The 13720-nt window shown below is 41.0% G+C and overlaps 2 protein-coding genes across 2 annotated transcripts; one reads left to right on the forward strand and one right to left on the reverse strand.

The window, feature by feature from the left end:
* Window positions 1–2195: 2195 nt before the first annotated feature.
* LOC104448467 (exosome complex exonuclease RRP44 homolog A-like) lies at window positions 2196–4587 on the reverse strand. Its single transcript, XM_039315042.1, has 5 exons — window positions 4350–4587; window positions 3797–3865; window positions 2785–2910; window positions 2619–2671; window positions 2196–2417 (listed from the first exon to the last, which is right to left on the reverse strand). The coding sequence occupies exons 1-5, from the start codon at window positions 4390–4392 to the stop codon at window positions 2409–2411; spliced, it is 300 nt and encodes a 99-aa protein (XP_039170976.1). The 5' UTR covers window positions 4393–4587; the 3' UTR covers window positions 2196–2408.
* A 5076-nt stretch (window positions 4588–9663) lies between these two features.
* LOC104451519 (protein DETOXIFICATION 18) lies at window positions 9664–13720 on the forward strand (the record flags this gene model as incomplete). Its single annotated transcript, XM_039314361.1, has 7 exons — window positions 9664–10131; window positions 11799–12343; window positions 12680–12766; window positions 12875–12931; window positions 13038–13276; window positions 13387–13505; window positions 13607–13720. Coding segments are annotated over exons 1-7 (1467 nt in total), but the record flags the coding sequence as incomplete, so codon positions are not given.

Here is a 13720-nt window from a genome sequence, read left to right on the forward strand (position 1 = left end):
AATCATGTCCGTGTGATTTAAACTCTTTTGAACTAAATCACCTCACTCTCAATATAGTAAATTACGACATTACAGGATGATTACCACTAAAGACATTCTCAAGTTATGAAGTGCGGAAGGATTCATCTTGTGAGTTTAAGTGATTTCAAACCATCTAAATCGGCTTATATTTGTGCTAATTTTAACAATAGGAGAACTTCACGAATTAGAATCTTTCTCAGGTTGGTAAACTGCTTCTAGCCACGATCCTCAAAACGAATGATGTACCTCTAAAATAGTAACATCTCTTAAGACAAAGTAATCCACCTTTAATGTAGTAATTTCTCGTTGAATCCGTAAACTGAGTGATTGTCAATTCTTGACAATCATGGTTATACTCACTCTTAGCCCATTGCTGGCGAAACTTAGTCGTAACAATATAGCTTATCTCGTCATAAATGCACAATGATGCTTGTTAATAATATCCTGTGTCTATAAAAAGAGTTTCAACTATTATATTAGAGTAATTAAATATAATATCATATATTCATCTAACAATTTAAGTTTTTAGAGTAGTTAGCAATAGGGGTGTGCAAAAGAATCGAGATCTGTCCGGATCACTCAGAACTGGTGGTTCTTGAGGAAACTGGTTTGATTTCTGGTTTCAATTTATGGGAACCGATGGGTGCGATCCGGTCCCGGTTCCATGGGTGGATCCGTTCACCCGCCCATCCGGACCGGACCGATTACATTAAAATAATATATTAATTTTTACTATTAAAAAATGAAATTATTAATTAATAAACTAAAATAAAATAACTAAAAAAGTTAAATCAAGATCGCAAAGAAGTTGGGCTGGCCTAGAAGCTAAAAAGTCCAAAGCCATCCATAGCAGGGCTGGCCAGCTTGGCTGGGTAATCTCCAATCAAACCAAATGGAGAGGTCCAAAAGCTAAAATGTCCAAAGTGCACCTTGAGTCTTTGACAAAATGCCGAGCAGTGAGTGGGCAAAAAGCAAGCACGCGAAGAAATAGGGCTGTAGGAGGAGGAAAAGAAGAACAAGTTGGGCGAAGAACCAGCAATTTTGGTTGAAAACCAAAGTTGTTTCACGTCAAGATCGGAGCTTTCAAGAAACCCGGGAACCCCCTCGGGCTAGGGTTTGAAAGGAAACCCTCGATCACAGCAGGTCCATCCATCCCTTTCTCTATTTGGCCCTCCAGAAAATCGTCGTTGCCCTCGACAACAGCAGGTCTGTCCGTCCGTCCCTTTCGCTATCTCTTTATTCAGCCCTTCGATGTCGATTTTCCGGCACCGTCGCCCTCGACAGAAAGTTAGCAATAAATGGGACAATGAGTGCTTATCGTTTGAGTGGATGCGTTTCGATCATGATGATTCCGGGCATTCCGGGGGGTTGATGCAAGGAAGATGATAGAGCGTGAACAGATTGATCGCAATTTGATTTTTGTCACCTTATGGGGTCAGGCTATGTTTGTTATTGTGAGACCGGTTCTATGGATCCACCCGGGTGGATTTCGATTTCAATTTTTTAGAACCGGTCCTTAGCTAGCTGTTCCCGATTCTAAGTTGAGAACCGCCCGTCCGGACCATGCACACCCTTAGTTAGCAATTGTCCCACAAAATTCTCATATGGTATCGGGGTTGAAGATCTTGAATTTAAATCTTTCTAGACCCATTTACTTTCCCAATTAAATTTTCATGCTTAGTACAAGGACAAAAAACAAACTGAACATGATGGGAGTGTTAGAGTAATTAAATGTAAACTCATGACTTCATCTAATAGCTTAGATTTTCATAAAAGTTGGCAATGCTCCATAAAATTCTCACATTTTGTAAAATATCTTTTTAAGTCCGTAAATATCTATAAATAAAGATCATCTCATAGGTTGTGAGTAGGGGTGAGCGGTTCCCGGTTCCTTACAGGTTCCGCTTGGAACCTGGAACCTACCCTCGGGTACAAGTTCCTCATTTTTTGGAACCTGGAACCTACCCGTCAAAACCAAGAACCTGGAACCTACCCTGTTACAGGTTCCGGGGTCGGTTCCAGGTTCTAACAGGTTCCAACAGGTTCCAACGAGTTTTTTTTTTTTTTTTTTTCATTTTTAGTTTAAAAAAATGGAAGACTCATGAAAGACTCAACAGCAAGAATAGGAACTGCCGAATTATGCTAACGTGAAAATTTATTGAACAGAGGATAAGTCATGTGGAAATAGCATGTTGATTAATCAGAACAAGTTTAGTACAATATGTGAGAGGTTATACACCAGAAAAGAGCTCATATGAATAGAGGAATAGCCTTCTCAACATTTACATGATTACCTGTCATCCATCCTTGTCTGAGCTTCAATATAAGACAGAGCTGCACATGATTTAATAATGCTTTTTGTATATCTTGTGGATATTATATCTGCTTCACATTTCCTGAAAATGGGTAGTAAACAAGATTGTTCTCCTTTCATGGGAAGATCAATCAATATATTGGTATACACAGGGCCGACAATTCATGATTAGTAAGCACATGAGCTATCATTTAGTGTAGTATGGTGATGGCGGTTAATGGACATGCAATCCTCTTTACCAAAAAGAGCACAGCAAATGATGAAGATAGAACAAGAAACATACCCAGATAACAGAAAAAGCCAATCTCTCCACATCTACCCGAAGTGAACATATATCTACAACATAAATTCACATGTTAAGTTTGATATAGGCAGGACCATGGATTAACCACAATCAGTCTTTTCTCTGATGTTAAAGAGACATTTTACAGCTCTAAATGTCATATTACCTTCTGTCAAAGGCTTTGGAAGCTTGTCAATGCAGCGCTCAACAAGGTAAACAGAAGTGCCCCTTTGCATAGCCTCATCATCGAGTGGTGTGGAAGGGTGCAAAAAATTTGTCACGTCGGCAATATCTAGGTGACTAACATTAAAGAAAAATTCCTGGCTAAGTCTTCAAAAACCAAAAATTCAAATTGTTGAAATTGTGGGCCCTTGAACTCTTTACTCCTTAGTATGTGAATGCCAGGGTACCTTAGTGCGGAACAAAATTGACTTGGACCCCATCAACATGGAGTCAAATCGAACCATGCTCGAAAAATTGATAGACTAGATAAAGCTTGTAAATCAAGTTGCTGAGAGTTTGTCAGAGATTTTGGAGATCAAGTTCAGAAATTTGAGGGGAAAATATGTGCAGAAACAAAAGGCATAGGAATTATCTCTACCCAGCTCAAGGAAGGACCAAAAGAGGAAATTAGGAACGACAAAAGCAGCTAAAAGTAACTTGGCCCAAGAAAGCCTCACTCACTAGAATCAACAAAACATTTCTGCCAGACAATGCCACGGCAAGAAGGTAATGCAAAAGGACTCAGTAAAAAGAAAGGCATCCTTGTCAAGGCAAGACCACCTCAGAAGATGGTGGCACTTACTACAAAGTGAAGGACAAAATTGATAAATACTCCTTGAATATGCTCGATAACAAACAGGGTGCACCAGAGAAGTTATTATCAAAACATATACTTACAGGATAAGTAGAAGTTTCATAAGCAACTAGTCAAGATTAAAGAAAATAAAAATCCACAGAAGGATTGGGAAGAAACAGAACCGAACTAGATGAGGCTCTATATCCATTAATTTAAGTATTCTGACATGACATCAACTTCAACTTCTGTTTACCGGAATACAGGCCATGAACTTTCCTATGCAAACGAATCTAGAAAAACCATTATGGCAGGATTAATCTTAAGTCACAACTATGTTAAATCTAAATGTGAAGCCCTGGGAAAGCCCAACTAAGGATACGAACTCCAACTTCAAAATTTCCATTGGAAAGGGCTGTATAGTGCAGGGCATCATCAATATCCTTGCATCCTGCCCAAAGTAGAAGCATACATTAAACATTAAAGAGTAGAATACTGCCGACTAAGTAAGGGAGTTGCTTGTTGAGCTTAATCTTCTCTTGATTCTCCTTTATATTCTCCTTATACGACTCTAGCTCCAAATTCGTCCTCTGCATCTCCTCCTACCATCACAAAATAGAAAAACAAACGAAATCCCATCAAAACCCCCATCAATGCACGGACCCCAAATTAAGATTCAAAAGAAACCCTCACGCACGAGCCGAAGCACAGAAGCCCCCAACAACAAGTAAACCCGCGCCACGAGCCCTAGCAAATCCAACCAAAGCCATCGACATCCAAAGAGAGGGACAGACCTTGAGGATGAGAATCTCGTTGTCCAGGAGGCGAAAGCCAGCCCAAGCTTCAAAGCCCCGCGCTTTCGAATCGAGCAAAGAGAATACAACACAAATGCTCAAGAGCTTAAAAAGAACAATGCAGAGAGAGAGAGAGCTTACGGTCTTTGCCACCGCGAATGCTGCCTCTAGTGGGATGATACATGGTTCCACGCGAGGTCCTCCGAGCCGACGAAGATGGGGATGCGGTCGTCTTCTTCGCCGGCTTCTTGTAGACGAGCTTTACCCGGAGATGTAGGTCTTGCCGGAGAAGAACTCGTCGAGGGACTTGAGGCCCGACTCCGTGTGGAGATTCGTCGAGGAACTTGTCGAGGGCGAGCACGGAGCATAGTGAGCAACGTCGGGCGAGACGAGAGGAAGTGCGAAGTGAAAGTGGGAACCGAGACTAGGGTAAATTAATTTGGGGCTTAACCTAACAGTTCCGGGTTCGGGCGGAGGTGGTGACGGTTCGGAGCAACAACGGCCTGGACGGCCGAGCAAGCGGCAGCAAGAGGTGGTGACGGTGGCTTAGGGGACGGCGGTGGTGCCTCACGGTGGCACGGACGGCAAGACAGCTTGTCGGGCTCAACGGTGAGACGGCTTGTCGGACGAGCAATGGGTGGTGGGGGTTCGGTGGCCAAGAGGTGGTGGTGAGTAGGGCGTGGGGCGGCGGTGTGGTGGTGGGTGAAGCAGCAAGCGGCGAGAGGAAGGAAGAAGAAGAAGAAGAAGAAGAGGTGGGAGGGTTCGGGCCGAGAGAGGAGGAAAGAGGAGAGAGAGAGAGGGAAAAGAAAAAGTGGGGGGTAGGAAGTGACGTGAGGAGGAAAAAGGGGAGAAAAGAGAGAGAGAAAAAGAAAGGGAAAGGGGGAAAATTGAAGGGGGAAATTCGCGCGGAAGGGATTAGAGTTTTTATATTTTAACTTTGCCGGTTTCGGTTCCTTAGGTTCCGGTTCCTATGGGAACCAGGAACCGGAACCGGTCCCCTTAGAACCGGGAACCGAACCGGAACCTCCTCCGGTTCGGTTCCGGTTCCCGGTTCTACCCGGAACCACGCTCACCCCTAGTTGTGAGTTATCTTTTGGACCTATAAATGACCTACAACCGACGTAAATTTGCAAGAACTTCACTATAACCGGTCATTTTTGCACATGGTGAGGCATCCTATTTTAGCCGAGAGACGAGATGGAATGTGGATGAATTGAGGATGTCTGTCATTGCGTGGTGGACTAGAATGCTCTTGGGGTAGTCAAGGACTTATGATGCATCTATTTTTTTCCGAGTAAGTGGCAAGCGAAATGATAGGTGTTGGTGGGAGAGCTGGCCTACTTGTAGTCATTTCAGACATCCTTAGAGACCACCCTAATGTGGAATTTGGGTTACACCTGTGGACAAATACCAAGAATAATGGCATCATTAGTATGTCCCATTTAAAAAGTAAAAATTGTCTAGTCACTTCTAAATTTATTGTACGAATATCAATTCACTCTTAAATTTTTTCACTTTTGCTAATTTTATTCTAGATTTTTGAGTGAGATTTCAATGTAGTTATTTTGATCAACTTTTGAGGGAAATTGGTGACGTGGTAGTACACCATGTAGGACATCAACGATAGTTGGATCACTGTGTTAGTGATCTGCGGTAAAAGTTGACTATAAGGATTATAGTGGAGTTTTGCCCAAAATTTAGGACTATATTGGCAAGCTAGAAAAGTTTCAAACTAAATTGGCATCCGTGCCATAGTTTTATAATTGATTGGGAAAATTTTCCCTCAAATTGCCATCTCTTGCTCCAATCTTTTAATAAGAGAAAAATCCCACAAACTATATTGAACTTTCTTCCATAATACATAACTTCTCCAAATGTCGTGTGAGACTTTTAATGGTCATTATGGACAGAGTTGGGATTCGATATATTTCTAGGTTACTATTTAGGATATTGGCCAGATGAAAAAAGAGTTTGGCTTATTGGTGTCGCATAGCCTTAAAGTTTAAAAATTATGGATTTTCTACTTTTCTAAATAGTAATTAATAAGCAATTGAGGAATTTCTCTATTGAAATAATTAAATATTAAATTACGCATTTTTCTAACAGTTTAAGCTTTTTAAACAGTCGGTTATAGTCCTACAAAATTTGAAATGGTATTAGAGCTAGACGTTCTTAGTTCAAATCTTTCTAGATTCCATTTGTATCATCAATTAAATATGTCCACGTTTAGTTCAAATCAAAAGAGTCCATGTCTGCTTTTATCATTCTACTTATTTGCCACTAGTAGTGATTGGCTAGTGCTGTACCCTAAAAATAAAAGTTAAGCTGTTCACAAGAGAAAAGAAAGGACATTACCATCTCATTTTGAGTAAAAATATACAAATAAATATTTTGATCAATGAGATAAGGTGACCAGCAACTTGGTCAAATTAATAGAGAAATCGTCATCGTGGGAACCTTGTCAGCTAGCATACGAACAAAATAACAATAGCGATGAGACCTTAGATAGTGAAAAAATCCTAGCCAGGCATGTGATTGTTGCTCGTGCATGTACCTAGCCAGCTTTTGGTTTCTTCTTCCACTTATCGTAATCCTTGATATTTATTTTGTTTCGCCCGATGGCCGCCTGATGAATGCGAATCCAATCTGTTGTTTACCTCCTTTTAGAAATCTTCCCAGAAAGAGCAAGTTGTGCCTAGCCGCTCATGCCCCGGTCGTTACACTCACCCAGGACAATGAAGTGTACCGTCCACATTTGAACAGAAATATTTTAGGACTATATTGGCAAGCTAGAAAAGTTTCCAACTAAATTGGCATCCATGCCATAGTTTTATAATTGATTAAGAAATTTTTCCCTCAAATTGCCATCTCTTGCTCCAATCTTTTAATAAGAGAAAAATCCCACAAACTATATTGAACTTTCTTCCATAATACATAACTTCACCAAATGTCGCGTGAGACTTTTAATGGTCATTATGGACAGAGTTGGGATTCGATATATTTCTAGGTTGCTATTTAGGGTATTGGCAAGATGAAAAAGAGTTTGGCTTATTGGTGTCGCATAGCCAAAAAGTTTAAAAATTTGTGGATTTTCTACTTTTCTAAATAGTAATCAATATTGAGAAAAATATTAATCAATAAGCAATTGAGGAATTTCTCTATTGAAATAATTAAATATTAAAGCACGCATTGTTCTAATAGTTTAAGCTTTTTAAACGGTCAGTTGTGGTCCTACAAAATTTGAAATGGTATTAGAGCTAGACGTTCTTAATTCAAATCTTTCTAGATCCCATTTGTATCCTCAATTAAATATGTCCACGTTTAGTACTGTACAAAAAAAAAAAATCAAACTAAGTGCGATGGTGAGTGTTGAAATAATTAAATATAAAATCATGCATTTTTCTAACAGTTTAAATTTTTAAAACAGTGATTCTACAAATTCTCATTTGATACCAGAGTTGAATGTCTATAGTTTAAATCTTTCCAGGCTCTATTTGTCTTCCCAATTAAATATGTCCACACTTAATATTAGGCAAAAAAGGACCACGCCAATCATAATGGCAACTTGCCTGCGTATCAAGAAATTAGTTTTTAATTTTTTCTATTAAAATTAACATGTTGAAATATTGTATGATAACTACTGATTACTCTACAAATTAAAGCTCTTGAATTAAGACGTAATTCAATATTTAAATATCTTAACACATTTTTAGAAAAACTAAGAGATCATATCTATTTCCTTTACTTTTCTTCGCTCTACTTGAAAATAGAATCAAATCGGCCATAGTAACCGATCCGGCTTGAGGTTCCTACGATTACTAGTTTAGTTCCAAAAAAAGTAAAACCCGTATTATGGGATTGGGTTTCTGGTTCCTAAGTAAGAACCAAATTGGAAATCAATGAACCACAGTTATGTGTTTTGAATTATTTATTTTATTTTGCATGTCAATCCTTCATTAATCATTATTGTTGACAAATAGGACTCTTCATTTTACTTCACAAAAAATGAAAAGAAAGAAGAAGAAATTGGATGATTCCCGATGAATTTTGGAATCAATTGACAAGGTATTTTTAGATTCAAGCATAGGTTCCAAATTTCAAAAATTAGAAAATCGATTTCGATAACACAAGTTTCAAATTCTATGTAAAATCTAGATCGATTTTAAGACCGTCCACCCTTTCGATGATGGCAATAGAGCACATTTCAATAAAATTTTGTTGGCTGAGTATGTATTTATATCGTTTTAGCAGTCAATTTTGATACGAGAAAATTACCACAAAAAGTCATAAACCTATTACAATTGCGTCAATTTAGTCATAAATTTATTTTTTTGACCAATTGAGTCCTAAACTTTTTACAATTATTCTGGATCAGTCCATCCAATCAAAAATGGCCGACCGACGCCGACGTGGCAGCCGGTCGGTGCTAGTGACCTTTTTCTAATAATATTTTATTAATTTTTTTTTTTTTTTCTTTTTTTTTTTTTTTTTTTTTTTTCCTTCTCCCTCTCCCTCATTCCTCCTCTTCTCTCCTCCTTCCTTCTGCCTTTGGCTCCAACGACTAGCCAGAGGGAAGGGCTGGCTGATCACCGAACTGAGGCTGCCGAGCTAGCTCACCTCGCCGTCGTTGGGTGAGGGCTAGCTCGCCCAGCCACTAGTGAGGTGAGCCCCACCGTCGCTAGGTCTTGCGAGGTGATCCGACGGGCTCGCCTCGCTAGTCGGCATGGTCATACCTAGCAACGGCAGGGTGAGCCCCTGCTAGATCTAGCAAGGGCTCCCCTCGCGGTCGTTGGGCGAGGCAAGCCCTCACCAGATTAGACGAGGAGGGCCTTGCCAAATGTGACAACGAGCGCCCCTCATCAGATCTAGTGAGGGCTCGCCTCGCGGTCGTCGCTTGAGGCGAGCCCTCATTAAATTCAGCAAGGGCTTGCCCCACCGTCGTTGGGCTCAAGCTCGCTGACTGGCGAGGAGAGCCCGCTGGTCACCAGAGCCAAAGGAAGAAGGAGGGAGAAGGGAGGAAGAAAGAAGAGAGAGAAGGGAAAAAAAAAAAAAAAGAAAAGAGGAAAAATAAATAAATAATAAAATAAATAAAATATTATTAAAAAATGGTTGCCAGTGCCGGCTGATCAACTTTGGCTGGATGGACTGATTGGGAATAATTATAAAATATTTAAGACTCAATTAGTCTAAAAAATAAATTTATGATTAAATTAGTATGTGTACGATATGTTCAGAATTTTTTTAATAATTTTCCCATTTTGGTATGGCCGTTCAAAATGAAAGCCTTGGTACAGTCAACACTGCGATTCGCCCGTGCCAACTCCAGGCGTCGAATTTAATATCGAAAAGCAAAAGAGAAAAGAAAAAAGACTACAGAAAAGAATATGACGATAAGGTTTCGATGATTTCCTTCTTTCGCCGTCGCCATCTTCCTTTTTGGACTAATGGAGGGAACATAAAAGGACCTGAGATTCCTTACCAAAAAAATAAATAAAAGGACCTGAGAAACGACGAGGAGGATCAGTAGTTGCTCCAGAACCAGTGACAAAGCTGGAGGCGGAGGTGAATAAGAAGAGGAGATAAAGCACGTCCAGCTCGCCATCATCGAAGGGAGACGATGGCTTCAGACCGTTCCTCGACCATGCTTCAACCCGCTCGACATGAAGAAGACGGAGAAGGAGGAGGAGGAGGAGGAGGAGGAGATGGCTCCATCACGAGGAGGCTCAGATGGTGGCAAAGGGCGCTGGACTTGCAAGAAGCCAAGAGGCAAGTGCTGTTCTCGATGCCCATGATCCTGAGCAACCTCTCCTACTACGGCATCCCCTTGGCCTCTGTCATGTTCGCCGGCCACCTCGGTAAGCCTGAGCTCGCCGGCGCCACCCTTGCCAACTCCTGGGCCACTGTCACCGGCTTCGCCTTCATGGTAAACTGTCCACTGCGGCAACTTCTGCTTTCCCTCTGTTCTCTTTAAATATAATATACATATAAAGTATCTGACTTTAGTTACTTTTTTCCTAGTATAAGAAAAGAAAGGATATTCAACTTTGATGTACATACCACATGGCCTTAAAATATTAGGAAACGGAAAAATAAAACAGAGAAAAAAAGAATATGCATAAGATTCAGGATACACAGGTTATTATTACATTTCGTTGGAGTCCCATTTTGCTTCTATAGCTTCGCGCCCTCTCATAATCACCATTTGAGTCCTGTGGATAGGAACTCGGTAGTTAAGTTGATCATAGGCGTGGCGGCCGCGTAGTCCCTTAAGGCCCAAAGATCTTTGTCGGGCAGTCTTTAAAAGGGGCAGTCCTCGAAAACGCTTGAGCCCGACTCATATCCCGATATGACTCAATCTAAGCATTAGCCCGAACGCATCAGCAAACTTGGATCGCAAAGTTACTATCAACTTAGTCGATAGCCTTTCACTTGAGCATGTTTACGCCTCTTGGCAAAGAGGCTTTCCCCCCATTTGGTGTTTTTTGAGAGGTCTTTCAGACAATCTATCGATAGATGTTCTTTATATGTATAATTTTGTCTTGCCGGTTACAACATTATAGATTCATAGCATGGATCCATGCAATCAAAAGAGGCCATGTCTGCTTTTATCATTCTACTTACTTGCCACTAGTAGTGATTGGCTAGTGCTGTAACCTAAAAATACAAGTTAAGCTGTTCACAAGAGAAAAGGAAGGACATTACCATCTCATTTTGGGTAAAAATATACGATAAATATTTTGATCAATGAGATAAGGTGACCAGCAACTTGATAAAATTAATAGAGAAATCATCATCGTGGGAACCTCTCAGCTAGCATACGAACAAAATAACAATAGCGATGAGACCTTAGATAGTGAAAAAATCCTAGCCAGGCATGTGATTGTTGCTCGTGCATGTACCTAGCCAGCTTTTGGTTTCTTCTTCCACTTATTGTAATCCTCGATATTTATATTGTTTCGCCCGACGGCCGTCTGATGAATGCGTATCCAATCTGTTCTTTACCTCCTTTTAGAAATCTTCCCAGAAAGAGCAAGTTGTGCCTAGCCGCTCATGCCCCGGTCGTTGCACTCACCCAGGACAATGAAGTGTACCGTCCACATTTCAACAGAAATATTTTTGTAACAGATGTTAGTGTCATTACTAATGTTTTTATGAATTTTTTTCCACATAAACATTGCAGTAGGGGCCCCATCATGGACTTTAGATTCCTCCGACGAAGGGTAACTGTTAGGTAGTATACTCTTTCCTTTGCTCCCAAAGCTGCGAGTTCAACTTCTCATCGGGTAAATTGTGGAGACTCGACATGTGACAGTAATCACAAACCAAAGATCAATCCAGCTTGAGATTCTAAACTCGGATAGTATGATATCAGTATGGTAAAGTAGACTTCATAGATCAATAACTGCAGATAAGAAATAATAGAGGGCTGCATAGACTGTGCAATGACATGGAAGTTTTATAACTAACTCGTCGATGGACATGACGAAGAGTCAATCTGAGTTTTACTATGAAATGACTACTCTACATGCATGATGGCACATTTCATGCAAATTGTGTATACTTAGTTTTTTCACTCTCTTTTCTTCTTAGACTGGCTCGAGTGGAGCACTTGAAACACTGTGCGGACAAGGATTTGGTGCGAAGTTATATCGAACATTGGGAATTCATCTGCAAGCTTCCTGCATTGTTTCATTGTTCTTCTCCACCCTAATCTCCATATTTTGGTTCTACACTGAGCCTGTATTGATCCTGCTTCATCAAGATTCGCAAATTGCGAAAACGGCAGCTCTCTACATGAAATTCCTGATCCCGGGAATTTTCGCGTATGGGATTTTGCAGAATATCCTGAGGTTCTTGCAGACGCAAAGTATTGTATTCCCACTGGTGATGTTGTCGGTTGTTCCGTTTGTTATTCACATAGGCATTGCGTATGCCTTGGTCCACGGGACAGTGCTTGGTTTTGAGGGAGCTCCTTTGGCGGCTTCAATTTCTTTGTGGCTTTCAGTTCTTGCGTTGGCCATTTACATGACTTGTTCAAAGCGTTGCAAGAATTCATGGGAAGGAATTTCCTTCGAGTCATTCAGCTATATCTTCACTAATTTGAGATTGGCATTGCCTTCGGCTGCAATGGTTTGGTACGTGAGCTTCAAGAATTCTTATCTGTCATTTATCTTGTTGAACTCATCATCGATGCTTAACACTTCTAGCGACTTATCTGCCTATAATTATTTGATAAACTAGCAGAATTCTAAGCATGACTTCTCTCTCAAAGAACTTTTGATGCTTCATGTCACATTGAGATCTAATTTTCACGTTCATATGTTGCTGAAGGAGCATGTGGGAAAGAATAGTTTGACCATTCATTTCATCATCCTAATGTGTCCTAAACATATTTGACAAGTTGATAATCTTCTGATGAAAATGTTTAATATGCATATTAATTTTCTTACGCGGTCTACTGTCCTCATCAGCTTGGAATATTGGGCCTTCGAGATTCTGGTTTTCCTTGCAGGACTAATGAAGAACTCTGAAACAACTACTTCCTTGATTGCAATGTGGTAGGTATCTCTGCCACCTATCTTGTAATGCTTCTGCATTTCCTGTTGCAGAGGGATAAAACTATCATTCTCAGTTCTCATGTCCGTCCTTTGCTTTGAAATTTGTAGTGTGAACACGGAAACTATTGCTTACATGATTACATCTGGACTCAGTGCTGCGGCAAGGTTTGTAAGCACACTTGTTGCCTTTGTTATCATCTTACTTCCTCTGATGGCTTGGTGTTTTGAGTTCCATTTTTATTAATCTGCTAAAAGAGGAAGGGCCGTGCAGCACAAGGGTGTCCAATGAATTGGGAGCCGGCAACATTGACCGAGCAAAGAACGCAATGGTCGTGTCGCTTAAGCTCTCTTTCTTGCTAGCAGTAGCATTTGTACTGGCTTTAGCCTCTGGACACAATGTTTGGGCGGGCCTGTTCAGCGGCAGCACCTCCATCATAGCAGAATTCGGCTCGATGACGCCCCTACTTGCCATCTCCATCGCGATTGATTCTGTCCAAGGGGTCTTATCAGGTACAATTGTTGCAGAATGTGAACGAAGGGCCTACCCCAAGCTCATTCCAACTTGCTTCCTATCCTCTTCTGGTCACTGACTGACGAGAGCCAACTTTTTGTCGAGTCAGGTGTGGCTCGGGGATGTGGGTGGCAACATTTGGCCGTGTACGTCAACTTCGTGACGTTCTACTGCATCGGGGTTCTGATCGCAGTCCTTCTCGGGTTCAAGTTGAATTTACATGTCAAGGTGAAAGCAACCTTTGGATGAGCACTCCTCTGAATAGTGAATGGTCCTGCTTTGAAACTTCAGATTCATCAACTCAACTTTGTGCTCTGTTTCTTGCGCAGGGTTTGTGGATAGGCCTAATCTGCGGTCTCTCCTCGCAAACTGTCACTCTCCTGGTGATCACCCTCCGGACAAAGTGGAGCAGAATGGATCTCTCGGTCGACATGGATCAGGAA

The sequence above is a fragment of the Eucalyptus grandis genome, chromosome 6, assembly GCF_016545825.1.
Source record: "Eucalyptus grandis isolate ANBG69807.140 chromosome 6, ASM1654582v1, whole genome shotgun sequence".
In the NCBI taxonomy this organism is placed as follows: Eukaryota; Viridiplantae; Streptophyta; class Magnoliopsida; order Myrtales; family Myrtaceae; genus Eucalyptus; species Eucalyptus grandis.

Excerpts from the sequence above, each read along its gene's own strand:
- LOC104448467 (XM_039315042.1), bottom strand. The coding sequence starts at position 4,392 with ATGTATCATCCCACTAGAGGCAGCATTCGCGGTGGCAAAGACC. Across the intron at positions 3,866-4,349 it reads CATTCGCGGTGGCAAAGACC|GATGCAAGGATATTGATGAT; the intron begins GTAAGCTCTCTC and ends TACTTTGGGCAG. Across the intron at positions 2,672-2,784 it reads TCCAAAGCCTTTGACAGAAG|ATATATGTTCACTTCGGGTA; the intron begins GTAATATGACAT and ends TTTATGTTGTAG.